At 36.2% G+C, this 14,336-nt stretch overlaps 3 protein-coding genes across 3 annotated transcripts in view; 1 reads left to right on the top strand and 2 right to left on the bottom strand.

Moving 5' to 3' along the window:
• vstm4a (V-set and transmembrane domain containing 4a) overlaps positions 1 to 7,804 on the top strand; it is an 8,787-nt gene extending 983 nt beyond the window's left edge. Inside the window, exons 2-8 of the mRNA XM_016276769.1 lie at positions 445 to 840; positions 5,253 to 5,306; positions 5,774 to 5,881; positions 6,070 to 6,103; positions 6,214 to 6,338; positions 6,544 to 6,602; positions 7,472 to 7,804. Coding sequence (XP_016132255.1) covers positions 445 to 840; positions 5,253 to 5,306; positions 5,774 to 5,881; positions 6,070 to 6,103; positions 6,214 to 6,338; positions 6,544 to 6,602; positions 7,472 to 7,633 — 938 coding nt within the window. The 3' untranslated portion in view covers positions 7,634 to 7,804. The remainder of the gene's footprint in view (positions 1 to 444; positions 841 to 5,252; positions 5,307 to 5,773; positions 5,882 to 6,069; positions 6,104 to 6,213; positions 6,339 to 6,543; positions 6,603 to 7,471) is intronic.
• The window catches only part of cunh10orf71 (chromosome unknown C10orf71 homolog), a 28,290-nt gene extending 18,548 nt beyond the window's left edge, over positions 1 to 9,742 (bottom strand). Inside the window, exon 1 of the mRNA XM_016276768.1 lies at positions 9,649 to 9,742. The gene's annotated coding sequence lies outside the window, so the exon portion shown is untranslated. The remainder of the gene's footprint in view (positions 1 to 9,648) is intronic.
• Positions 9,743 to 12,434: 2,692 nt separating this feature from the next.
• The window catches only part of wdfy4 (WDFY family member 4), a 46,221-nt gene continuing 44,319 nt past the window's right edge, over positions 12,435 to 14,336 (bottom strand). Inside the window, exon 62 of the mRNA XM_016276766.1 lies at positions 12,435 to 13,375. Within this exon, the coding sequence (XP_016132252.1) occupies positions 13,309 to 13,375 (67 nt within the window). The 3' untranslated portion in view covers positions 12,435 to 13,308. The remainder of the gene's footprint in view (positions 13,376 to 14,336) is intronic.

Raw genomic sequence — 14,336 nt, 5'->3', positions numbered from 1 at the left:
GAGAGGGATGAGGGAAAAACATTTTATAAGGGGGGGGGGGGGGATTATCTCAGGATAAATCTCTATCATTTATAACTTCATACAACTAACCTCAACAAATGGTTAATTACTACAGCTTTTATTGTATGCAATTATCTTTTTGAGGTATAAAATGTTCTATATATAGGAAAACATATTTAAACATTTGGAAAAATAAATTAGCAATTTTGTCGTCTCTTTACTTTTCTTTTTATGATTAAAATGTATTTTATTTCTCTTTTGCCAACACATTTAAATCATGATAGGTAATACCTTTTTTAGATAGGTAATGAACTTTTTTGAAAGTCCATATCACAAAATCAGATATACTGTATTTAATATAATACAGCAGATATTACATCAGCAGCAACAATATAGAGAAAGTCTAAACACGCTATTATTCTTTTTACGCCATGTATTTCCCAGAGCTGAGTGAAGCTCTAAATGTGACCGTCACCCCTGGGCCAGTCAGCATGTGTATGCAGGGAGACAACATCACTTTGTCCTGCTTAGTGTCTCAGAGAAAGAGAAGCAGCAATGTCCTGGTGCTACGCTGGCTCTACTTCCCCACCCCTGAAGACGAGCACCTCGTGGTCAGGATGGGCATGAAGAAGAGCAAATATTATGGCAACTACAGCAAACACTTTCCCCAGAGCAAGTTCCACTTGTGGGAAGAAATGGACGGTCAGATCTACCGTTTGCTGATCCTGAATGTGTCCCTGGAGGACGGGGGCAACTATACCTGTAAAGTGCAGGAAATACGGAAGCACAGAAACAAGTGGAGGGCCTCGTCGAATGGAACAGGGAGCATGGAATTACGAGGTAACTTGAGGATTTTTAAAGCAGTGTCTTAAATTATGTATAATACACTGTACTCAGCCTTCTATATGGCTTCTTAATGATACTATTGTCTGGAATGAAGCACAGGTTTTTTTTATTACACTACATGGAAGCATTAGCCTTTTTCAGTTGATGATCCTCTCATTTTGGTTTTGCTGTTAACTTTAGCATGTTAGCTAACCAAAGCCCAAAGCATCAGTGTGAACACTTGCACTACTTGTACTACAAAATGGCAAAGAATAGTGCAGAAATATGCAAAATGCAAATGACCAAATGCACAATGTGAAAGCTTTTTAACCAAGTTAGCAATCTGGAGTTTAAAACAAACGTTCAATTCAGGATCTAGTCACTAGCGCCAGCGAACACTGTGGTTGAGTTGGATGTGGTGGAAGAGTGATGTCTTGCTACGGTCAGGGCTAACCACACAACAGCTGTTTCCTCCAGTTAACTAATCCTTTAGATCATCCAACAGAGGGTCACTTCCAATTTCACAATTGGTGACAAAGTTCTTTGTTAGCTATTTGTAAACTTCTTTTACAGAGGGGATGGTCTGTCTTTTCAGAACATCACAAAAGAGCGACTATCAGATTCGCATAGTGACATTACTCCATGTCAACAGTTCAAAGCCCAAATCCAAATAGTTTTCGAATGGTCCATAAAATTTCAAATAATCAACGTGAAAATGAGGCGTAAATGTTCCCATTTCTCACGTTGTAGCCTTTTCTTACATGCAAGCTTCAGTGTGTTTGTAAGTCTCAGGGTTCCACTTTCCACATATATACATCATTTCCACTATAAATGTGTTCTGGGCCAATACAAACAGACCTTGAGGCTGTTAACGAGAGCAACCTGGATATGCTGTGGGGACAGAGAGAGGAGACTTGGCAAGGATGCAACTGAAAACATTTACTCTGGCTGCATTATGAGTTTTCCTATGGTGTTCGGACAGCAAGAGGTCTCCAAAGGCTCAGCGTCCATTGGATTAATCATCTGCATGATAAACGGCAATTGCCTGATGCTAGCAACAATAAAGAGAACAAATAAGTATTGTTGCATGCACTTGCAGTGACAGTTCACTCAAAAATAAACATTCTGTCATCATTTACTTAATTTCTGCAATGACTTTCTCGCTTCTGTAGAACACAAAGGAGATTCTGAAGAATATACTAGAGCTTTCAATCATTTAAAAATCACTTTGTGTGATTAATAGGCTGAAATGTTAGTTATTCATTGAAAATCTTCACCATCAAGAGTTGAACTTGAGAACTGGATCAGTCCAAGAATAAGTCAGATCCTGTGAAATGAATCATTTGAAAAGATACGTTCTGTTCTCTCAAAAATGTGCCAGTGAGAACTAGGGTAGATGTAAAGATTTTCAGTGAATAATAAATTACATTTCAATCTGTTCTTCACACAAAAGCTATTATAGGCGTCAGAAGGCTTGGAATACGGTGCACAAGTCATATTTCTTCTTTTATGTTCCACTGAAGAAAGACAGTCATATGGGTTTGGAACAATATGATGGTGAGTAAATGATGACCCAATTTTCATTTTTGGATGAGCTATTTCTTTAAAGTAGATCTTAATCATTTATAAAGTTCAAAAAGTGAATTTATTTACAGTTATGCTACATCACTGGCCATGACTAACCATTGCGTCTTAAAGATTTTGTTGTTTAACTGACATTTTATAAGCTAAATAAAAAAACAAAAAGTAATAAGTCACTGTATATGAAATCACTGTACATTTAAGCAGATTTTGTTTAGAGAGATAAATGCAGTAAAAATACTTTTTAAAACCATTCCATAACGTGCATATGTAGCTGATGATTTACTTGAAGATAAAACATCAGCATATATCTCACATATATAAAGATGTGGTTTTGAAGGAATAAAAGCAACAGAATATTATTGTAGGGGTTAGACAACCACAGACACCCCACTTAACCAAATCTGAGACACAAAAATACAACATAAAACCAAGTGATAGAGTAAACAAACAAGAGGCAATAAGGAAGGAAATGAAGGTCGTAGGTTGACTTAAACCGGGGAATTTGTCTTGTGAAAGATACAACAAAAAAATGTCAACCAGCTGAAATACCCCATAAATATAGACCAAAGCAGTACCACAGAGCGGGGTTAACCACTTCAACCAACTCTACAGCCACAGGGTCGGGCAGAAAATGACTTAAAGGGGTCCTATTATGCTTTTTTTCAAAGTCTTGATTTTGTTTTGGGAGTGTATTAGAACAGGCTCCCATACTAGGTTGCTCGAAAAACACATTATTTTACATTATAACAACACCTCTCTCCCCAGTCTGGCATGAACGGCTCGAATAGTTCCTGTATCAAATGAAGGCCCGCCTTCTGAAATACGAAATGTGCTGTGATTGGTTAGCTGGGCCAGTGTGTGTTGTGATTGGCAGCACTCGTTGCCTGGTCGGGAAATGCCATTCCCCTTACCATAGCCGCCTGCGAGCTTCAGTGTAAATATTGCGTCAAAATCAAATCAATTTGAGCACGATTTAAACCCGGATTATTGTAACCACTAAATTCGTCTGCCTTGGGAAAGCTAGCGTGTCTCCGACATAGTGATAACACTTGTTGCCTTAGTGCAGCTCAACCAGGTCTCGTCCTATTCGTCGATATTTGTGATATCACAAATCCTGGAAAATATACGTTGTAGTCCAAACGAGTGGTTCGTTGTAGTTTTTGAAAAGTGATTTCTGTTAAATAAAATATCTCCTTTTGAAGTGGACTTTGAGCTTTGTAACTTTGCAGATAACTTTTTTATGCTCAAACAGCAACATTACAGACTAACTAAAGTTGAACAAGTGAAAAAGCATAATAGTACCCCTTTAATGCTTTCCCAAAACAAAAGCGGCACTCAAACATACTGTTCGCTGTTCCCCACCCATTTGACTTGGAATGTAGTGTGCACATTATTCTCTAGTGTTATTGCACAATGTGTCTGCAGATCTGAAAATGTGCTGAAACCTTCAGTTTAGCAGGGGTTTAATAGAATGGCTTTGACTTGAAAGAAAATGCAGATCAGATGTGTAACTGTATACCTGCTGCGGATGAAGTAACAGCCGTTCTGGTCGTAATTTCAAGCAGAGTCGGTGCTAATGTAGTTCATGTGAGCGGAGACGCACAACAGGATCCGTTAGGACCCAGAACACAGAGAGAATGGTGATAAAAAGTATAATATGATGATGATCAGGGCTTCTGTAGGTTTTTTGGAAGGGTTTGTTTAGAGCTCAGCCCTTGTGCTTTTCACTGCTCTAGTAATTAACAATGTGAAATTACATTAAAATACTTTCTAACTGAATATGTAAAGATACCTATTTGTAGATTGATTTACATTTACGTTTGGTTCCACATCTTAACCTTCCCAATCCCAACACAGCAACACTGACACAAGAAATGGTGTTGGTTTGGGGGCAGAACTATGTTTTTGTTTGGCTACCCAATGGAGGGAGTGTTAAGGAAACTTCATGAAATTATTATTTTTTTGTTTATTTTTTTGTGATGCTAGTGGCACACAAATTACAATTTTAAGAGAGTGAGAACCTTTATTATGTTTCAACATACAATGATGTAAATTTTATTCAGCTAATTTGACATTTTACCTTAATATCATACAATTAGCTTTGAAAGAAATTCTGTCCAGCAGTGCCCTCAACATCTGTAAGCAATTTTCCCTTAACCTGATGTTTTAAAAAAATGCCTTGCAGTAAGAATTTAAAGAAGAAATTTTTTTTAAAAGAATGAGAGAAAATATGATTTTCCATATATTCTCAAAGATCTGAATTTTGTTTCCTAGGTAATCAAGTATTAACAGTAATTAATAGTAGACTACGTTTTTTAATCATTGATGTAATGGATGCTGTATGTATTAATAGCTGTTTATGAGTTTCTGTGATATATTTATTTAAAGCCACATTTCTCAGAGTCAAAGGTTAAACATTTTTAGAGGATTCTAAGACAAATTCCTTTTAAATTAAATGTCCTTGCCTGGTTATATTGAAGCCTAATCAAGCATAACCCTGCAAAAAATATGCATGGAATACAAGATGTTGGGGAGAATGACCAGGCTGAGCTTTGCGCCAAATATGCAACAATGTTAATACATTTCATTATTGTGTTTTCCCCTAAACTTAGATTGTTAAATTGCAATACAAATGTGAAGCACAACAAAATCCACAACAACTGAAAACCAGTTTGGTAAAAAAAAAAAAAAAACGACCTAATCGCAAAGGTCAATAAAAGCAGTCTGATTTCAGTTCTCATAAAATGTTAGTTTTTTCCTTAAATAAAATTAATTTTTTAACATTTTACTTTTTACTATTTTTACTTTACACGCTTCACTTATGTCTCTCTTAATGTTTTCAGTACATCATATACCGAGCACAGGAAAAGCTGATGTCATATGGCGCATGTTTGAAGGTATGCTGTTACCTCATTATTTTAATAAAATAAGAACATGTTGTTTATTGCAGTCTGGAGTATGGTCTCTATCACTGATAAAGTGGATAGGATCACAGCTTTGGCTAGTGTGTTACATCTATTCCCTTCTGGTGGAGAAAGACCAAACCAAATTCAACCAAGTGTGCTTGCAGTGTTTGGTTTATTTTTGTGGTCAGCTCTGACCAAGCTTATATTGGAATAAGGATTCTTCTTTGGTTTATGACACTTTACAATATTTCCACTACATTATTACAAAGTCCATTACATTTTATATAAAACATAAAAAATACATTACTGTGTAAATTATAGTTTTAATTCCATTTGTTAAAACTAAAAAAAGGTAACAGTAATGTATCATTGTTCAAGAATATGTTCATTTGTTGCTTGCAAGGTCAGCGCTTTGAATTTATATTTACAGCACATTGTTTTGCTGTGATCTTTCTCAGATTTGTATCTGTGTGCTGTGCTCATCTGCTCTATCGGTCTGGTCTGTATGCTTGTCTTTGCCATGACTATCACATGTCAGCACCTGCAGCACAAACGAAGACTACGAGGTGATGAGCTTTTTAACTTATAGTCAAATCATTTACATGATACTTTTAAAAATACTGTCATCAGAGCAAAATGCATTTCAAAATACATCAAAAAAGATTTTATTCTTATTGTATGATTGTTTTTCTTATTACCACACACATACTATTTATGTATGTTCTTATGCTTGTTCAATTCTATCTCTATCTAGCCAGTTATTACCTTGTGAAGTGTCCTGAAAACAGGTAAACCTATGCAATATGATTACCACTGCTTTACTGTTATAAGTGATTGACTGATTGATTGATTCTTAGATTGATTCTAAGAATAACATCGTTCTGTTTTATATATCCAGTTCAGGAGAGACAGTTACCAGTGTGTCCAGCTCCTCTCCTGCAATGCACAGAAAAGAGAGACGACACAAACCGCAGCTCAGAGACATCACTGAACAGCTACCACCACCACAGATACCAGCTAAAGGTACATAACAGACTGAAACCCTTATATTATAAATACATGAATTAATTGTCATTTACAGTGAAATTAGTATATGTAAAAATTAACATTAACCAAAGTTAATAAATGCTTTCAATTATTTGATGTTACCAAATGTTGAACCCTTAGAAGTATCACACATTTTATCACACGTTATATTTTTTCTTTCTTTCTTTTAATTTTTTTCTAGCACCTGTACCAAGAAAGCCACATAGGACCAAACTTTTAAAGGCACAACCTACAAAAATGGTAGGAATGCTAACTCTTATTGAACTAATTTTACATAAGAGCATTATTTTCTTTCATACTAAAGCATTTTAAAAATGAAGTGATGCTGATAGGGTTTTATAATTGTCCTAAATATATATCTTGATAAATTACTTGTTTTATAATCTATTTTGGACGTGTAATCTTTTCATTCACAATTTTATAATATTTGCATCTAACGACACACTTTCTTTAGCCTCTCAATTGAATTTTCACAAACGAGAAACATGCAAGAGGGAAATAATTTGGCTTTCTCATTGAGCTTTATGTTCGCCACAGTTATTGCTATACCAACTTCCATTTATGGGTGTTATAATTTTATTTACTATTATTGCTTTCCAAAGCGTGATTATTTATTTAACATGCTTGATTCATATTAGATTAGTTTCCAGGGAAATCATCACCGAAATGCAGAAAAGCAGCAAAAAACAGAAAATGTTTTACGGTCCAGCATTGTATTGTGAAATCCGGTTGTAATCTGGTTGGTCAACGATAAGTTTTATATACGCTCTACTAGCAGAACACAGACTTCTTTAAATAAGTGTGATTGGCAGGGGATCGGAGAACATTTATATGTCTATCCTACTGCTCTATCCTCTTGCTTTGTTTGCATTCCATTTTAGAAGTACTTCCTTTGACCATTTGAAATATATGTTTATCAGATGAAGTGGTTGTTCCGACATACTTGAGACTCCTAGTTAGAACCGTCTATGAACAATCCTAAAATTATACCTAAATTTCATGTTGTTCTGACCCCACATTCCCAAGAGAAACTCCTCTTTCAGACCTCTGACCACATATACTGTAGTCTTCATATATCTGAAACGCCCTGTTCTCTTCTCATCCTCAAGCCAAGGGTGGTAGAGGACAGTCTGACATACGCAGAGCTGGAGCTGGTGAAACCGAAGCCTGAGCTGAAAACAGACTTGCCTGGATGTGCACAACTTGAGCCTAAAACACAATGCACGGGGACTGTATATGCCCAAATACTCTTTGTGGAGAAGCAAGTGTAAATATGTACAGTATAGGGTTTCATACCAAAATTATTTATGAGATTAAAATATTTTACCTACATACTGATGTTGTTATTTCACGTGTACTAGTATTAGTATAAAATCTGTCATACAACAGCAGCATTTTCTTATATATATATATATATGGGCACATTTATGTACCAATGAATTTGAGACCTTCTTTTCTTTATCCAAAAGTAAGGATTGCATTAAGGATTTAACTCCAAACATGCATAATTTGATTATGCAATTTTGTAAAGTATGTAACAAATTTTTTTTTGCTATGCTGTATAAAATAAAGATGAATCCTCTAAAAGCGGAGGATGACACAGTATGAGCAAAAGAGCACACCGATTTATTGTCTCATTTATGTCCGCTTAAACAGGTTGTCATTGTGTTGTTTATTGAAGCATATCAAAGAACATTTAACCCTCTGATATAACTAGAATAAGACCTAAGATCAATTACTTTTGTTGTTGTAGTTTACTTTCCGTGACTAAAAATGCAAATATTAGCTACAGTGTATTATGGTACGTACATGGAGTATGTTATTTTTAAGCAAAATACATATTATATTTATCATATAATGCGATTTGTGTATTATAATGGTATTTTAGAATTTATAATAATAATAATTTAATTTATTTAAAAGAAATACTAGAAACATGAACATTTATATTATGATTTAGAAATAAAGCATTATGGTATAGACAAGTCAGGTTCTTCAAACACTACAGATAATACAGTACAGTAATAAAATCTGTAATATTTTCTAATTCAGGAGCTGATTAATCATTTGAACCATGCTATTGGTTAGCTACAAATATAGGCATATATAATTGAACATATAATATCTTTAACAGCTAAAACCTGTTATCTACACAATTAGGTTTAGATAAGATGAGTGCCAGAGAGCGGCTATTATAAGCATAAAGCCATTGATACAATGCACATTATGACATCTCAGTTTGTCTTGTCCTCTCTTATCGTCCGTTCTTGAGTTTAGTCTCTCTTTTTCTCTCTCTCTCGTTTCTCCCACACGCAGCTAAGAGCCAGTGACTGTGATGAACCCTTTAATGGTTACATTTATTAAAATCATACTAATTGTAATCATGCTTAATAATTAGCTTTACAGTGCATTATAATTGGGTTAGGCTACAAGATGGTTCTGCCAAGGTGCTTTAATTTATTTGATTTAATTATTCAGAGGAGCCCAAATGGTTTGACATTTAATATCATAAAACCACCGACGTATTAAAATTGAGATGGCTATTGTCTTTTGAGAAGGTCATTTGCTTCTCTTCGTGAGATATATGGTGATTATTTTCCAGTCTATTAAGCGCCTCTACTTAGCACAATTAGCCGCATGCACAAAGGTTAAAGAGAGCGACTCTCCCCCTTCATTGTGGTCACAGCGCATATTAATGAGCAGATGTAGCGTGAGGATGGCAGAGGGGCCCAGGAAGGAGCTCAGAGGGAGTGAGAGAGAAGGATACAGTTTCTCCTGCGTCCTCAGCCCTGGATCACTCTGAAACATTAGCGTCGAGCGTAAACACAGCTATACTCTTCATCAAAGCCTGCCTGTCTCGTCTCGTCTAAACTTACCATGACCTTCTGCTGTCCCGCTTTGTTTTTGCTCTGCGGGAGTGTTTATATGCTGCAGCATTGGAGCGCTTTTAGCCCCGGATCTTCTCAGAGAGAGGCCTCTGTGCTCTTTTGTATGGAGCTACAGCATGTGCAGATGTTGCAAGCACAAAACCCAGAACAAAGCGAGAATGTCAGCTGTAACGTTACTCGGGGGACAGAAATCCTCAAACACAGTGTGTACCACAAACTACACAGAGATGCGTACATTAGGCCATCAAAAGCAGAGCACATTCATCTGCTCTCAATTCTGTTGTTTTGAACAACACCCTTGACCAAATATAAAGAGGCAGCAGCAAAGAAAAAAAACTCATTTTCCGCACTGAGCTGCAACTTCAGCAAAAAAATAAAGTCTGTGATTATTTACTCACGTTCATGTTGCTCCAAACCTGCTGTTACTTTCGCAGAGAAACTTCAAATGAGAAAATCTGAAGAATTTTTACACCACTCTTTACTTCGCAAGCAGTTAATAGCGACCTTAGGGAGATAATATTATTTTTACACGACAGCCATTTTATGCGCTGAGCTTGCAACTTAGAAAGAAACGGTTAAGCAAATATGTATATGGTTGTTTACTCACGCTCATATCGTTCCTTGTGCTTTTATTTTAAACTCCAAATGTGAAAAACTGTTTGTTTGTTTGTTAGTTTAACCACTCTTTTCCTCACATTCAGTTCATGGAGGCGTCTATACTCGAATCGCGCCATCCAGCGGTGTCCTCCATGGCAACGCTTTATAAAAAAAAACGGCACTATTTTCATGTCTCTCATTTTTGTGTAGGCTATACATTTTTATAATGTTGTATACTTTGTTCTTAAAAAATAAATCACGTCTCTCGCCTGGCACACTGCGTGCGGAGTCGGACTCGCGCTGTTTCATACAAACAACTGGCGTCATCTTGCGATTCAGTTACCGATTGCAGTAAAAATTAAAAAAATTCCTAGATAAATTTAGTAAAATACAAATAAAGTTACAAAATTCAATCCAAACTCGCATATTTAAAGTCACCACATAAATAAACTTTGTTTTTTTTACTATTTTAACGAACAATTCCTATTATATATATATATATATATATACACACACACACACATATATAATACATATATATATAATTTATGCATTTAGCAGACGCTTTTATCCAAAGCGACTTAGCTTACAGTGCATTCAGGTTATACATTTTTTACCAGTATGTATGTATAATACACATATATAATATCTTACTGCAGTGAATACAGTGGACTTTAATAATTCTTTATTTTCCGCATTTTGAGAGCAAACACATTACACTGCTATACACACCGGAGATATAACCTTATGGAACGGCTGATCTCAGATTCCCATCCCTGTTTTCTTTATGGCCCGACCCCCATCGCTGGATTGTTCATGCTGCTTAATGACGGCTATTAGGAGAAGACAGTCTCCAAAGGTTGGAGGGGAGCAACAATTAGCCCTCTTCCCCAGAGAGGCAAGTGGAGCGTGGCCTGGTGGGAGCTCCCAGTAATCACAGCTCTTTCCCTGCTGTCTGCCTGCTTGAGAGAACCAGACTCAGTCCCACTCATGTGCCAAAGAGCCCCTTAATACACAGCAAAGTTACACAACACATCTGGGCAGATGAACAAAGGAAGACCTGAAGCTTTTTTTGCTGGTGAGTCAGTTCAACAAGTCAGTCCATGAAGCCTGAATATGTAGCTGAGTGTCTAAGAAATGTAATACAACACTGTACATGAAAAAAAACATCTAAAATAAATTTGATAAAGATACATATTTAAGTAGCATAAAATTATGTTTAAAAGGGTCCAGGGTACAAACTGCAATTCTGTTGCAAACGCATGTGTTGCTCTGCATGAAGTGACCCATATTCTTAAACTTAATGGACATGGACATCTGTGTTGATTCTATGGATTTAACTACCGCAGTAGCCCTGACAACTACCAAAAACATTACATCAACTGCTGGATGCTGCCAGGGGACCACATGCACAACTGGACAATTCACAGAAAGCTTTTATTTGCTAGTATTTCTGTAGAATAAACACACTCGCTCATGATTCATTAAGGGTGTCAGAAAATACTGGCTATTATTAATCGGGCTGCATGCAAACAGAAGCGTCATTCAAGGTCATGACTAAATGATGCTATTCAAATCATAAGAATCATTAGTATTCCTGGCAGATGATGTTACACATTTAAACTTTATGTGTTGACAACGTCTGTGAAATTAATCAGATTAAATATGCATTGGTGGGCTAAACAGATACATTCTGCATTGTAAAGCTGATTATAAAATGAACAATAGTTGCGTTTGCCACAACAAAGCATAGTTTGGTAATGTTGGAATGAGGTTTGGTATGATGTGGATTGAAGCCTGTGATTGGGGGCGAATAAACTCAGGCATGTACAGTATAAACATGTTTTCTCAACCAAGCAACAAAGAATTGTTCTTTCCAGTCCTTTACCACACTGCAAAGACAAAATTATCCACATTCAAATTGTATAGAAGCTGCTCAGATTTGACATTCAGACCAAAATAAAGAGGTTTTGAAACCCTAATGTTCAAATGTTTTTACATTGTACTTATATTTTTAAAAAATCGTATGCATGTAATTACATCTGTAATTAATTTCTGTAATCTAATCTATTACTGTAACACTGTTGACCCGTCACCTTAACCTACCCTTAAACCTGTCCATACCACCAAACCTGTCCCTAACCTTATATGTATCCCACCTCAATAGCAGCAAAAGTGTTTTGCAATACAATATGAACACAATAAGCACATTGTACTTATTTAGTAGTTATATAATAGTTAAGGCCACTTAATATAAAGTGGGACCAAGAAATCAATACTTCTGTTCAGCAAAGTCATTAAATTGATCAAACGTGACAGTAAAGACTTTTACATTGTTACAAAAATACTTGAGATAAATTCTGTTCTTTTGAGCTTTCTGTTAATCAAAGAATCCTGAAAAAAATGCATCACAATTTCCACAAAAATATTAAGCAGCACAACTGTTTTCAACATTGATAAGAGTTAGAAATGTTTTTGAGCACCAAATCAGCCTAAAACATATTAAAACAGAAAACAGTTACTATAGTTTAGCTTGAGCATAAGATAATTATTTCACATACACTTAAAATATTAACAACCACAAATTTATAGGTAAATTGAAGTGTTAGCAATAATAATTCTTTACACATTCAAAACAGCACATCATTGTTGTTTCCTGTGTGCCATAATTTAGTGGCATTTATTTCAGAATACTTCAGATCATGGAATGTGTGTAAATGCAGTTTTACAGATCCACACCCTTTATGATGGGAATCTGGGGCACATTGCCAATGGAAACTCTGACTCTAATGGGCTGAGGAGGTTGATTCAGCCCTTTAACAGTAGCATTTTCCCTGATGTTCCACACTGAGATAGCAGGACCGCATAACGAGTAAGCTATTTTATTTTGATTTAATTACAGATAGTTAAATTTAACTAATAAAATCATCTTGATATACAGTATAAACTGTATAAAAAAATCTTCCAGCATAAGCCACAACTAGTAAGCAGAACCCTGCTGCTTTATAAAATACACCATTCAGTATGTCCACTGGTGTAGTTTAAAAACAAAAATATGAAATGGCACACAAGCGAATGGCTTTGAAACTCCATAAAATAAACATTACTTTGGCTTTCTGAGAGTCCAGTGAGAGAAAGAGAGCTACTATACAATAAAACCGATCCACCAAATGGGCCTAATTTATTTTTTTTTAAATGCCATCATCTTTCATTTCTTAAATAAGCAGTGTTGTGTTTCCGGCCCTGGCCAGCGAGCCTCACCCAGTCCAAGAAAGAATGCGTCATCCCTGTAATTCACCAGACCCAGAGTGGGTCTCCTGAAGTCAGCAGTCCTGCTGGAAGTGGTGAGAGCAAAGTGCATACGTAGGCAGCACTTAAGCTGGACTCTCCACTAGCATGTGGCTGCATTCAGCTGCAGTTACAGCCGACTTTAACGCTGGCTGACGAATGATTGATTGATCCTAGCTCTCGCAGGACCAGCTGTACACGCTGCCCCAGGCATCACCGACCAGCAGTGTGCCATGCGTTCTGAAATCACATATTAAAATCACATCTTCAGGAAAAATAAAAAAATAAAGACACTGCTAATCATATTGAACTTAAAGAGAAAGTTAACCAAAAAGGAATATTCACCATGGTGTTAATGCCGTGGGCCCTTCTTTTTTTTAATAACAAAATTAGTAATTAAAAAAATTGTCCTGCTCACACTTCTCTGTATAATGGCAGTGGATCACAACCAGCATCAAACTTTTTTTTTAAATACGCAAAAGTGTCACATTCAACATGTGGCATGCTTTTCGTGGGTAAGTTGGAATGAACTGCGGTGCAAATAGTCTCATGAATGCAGTCATGTACAGAAGACCAACAGCAAAGGTCAAAATTTTCATGAAATAATAAATTAAATTTCAGTTTATCGTATCGTATACCTCCAAACATTTGGAATGTATACATTTTTTTTTGTATTTTTTTCAAGTTTGATGCTGGTCACTGCCATTATATAGACAAGCGTGAGCATGACTTTTTTTTTAAGTCTCCTTTTGTCATCCAAAAAAGAAGGGTGAGTAAATGATGACTTAATTTTACAATTCAGGTGAACTAACCCTTTAATCCTATATGGAATCATTTAAAACATTAGAGGATCCATTTGAAACCAGCTTTCAGATCATATTTTGGTCTGAGAGACTGGCCTTTCTTCAATACCTTGATATGCCCAGAGCCGTAATCGCAGGGTTATTTTTGCAGCGTCGACGAGAGACGGTCTGATTGCGGTTTAACTCTCGACAGAGCACCAGGTGTCTTTCCCACTTCCATGAGCTGCTGTCTAAGAAAAGCAAAAGCAAGAGTGAGATATGAGACAGAGATTATTTATGGTCAGCACGTTGCTAAATTGAGAGAAATACATCTAATATAAAGCCTTCACTGTTACAATGAGTTCCCCCAATTTAATTTAAACGTGTTGATACTTACACGCGCTGACGCTGTGCTGTAA

Source organism: Sinocyclocheilus grahami, unplaced genomic scaffold (assembly GCF_001515645.1).
Source record: "Sinocyclocheilus grahami isolate Dianchi unplaced genomic scaffold, SAMN03320097.WGS_v1.1 scaffold106.1, whole genome shotgun sequence".
Taxonomy (NCBI): domain Eukaryota; kingdom Metazoa; phylum Chordata; class Actinopteri; order Cypriniformes; family Cyprinidae; genus Sinocyclocheilus; species Sinocyclocheilus grahami.
Note: the sequence above shows the minus strand (reverse complement) of the source record. Positions and strands in the feature narration are given on the sequence as shown.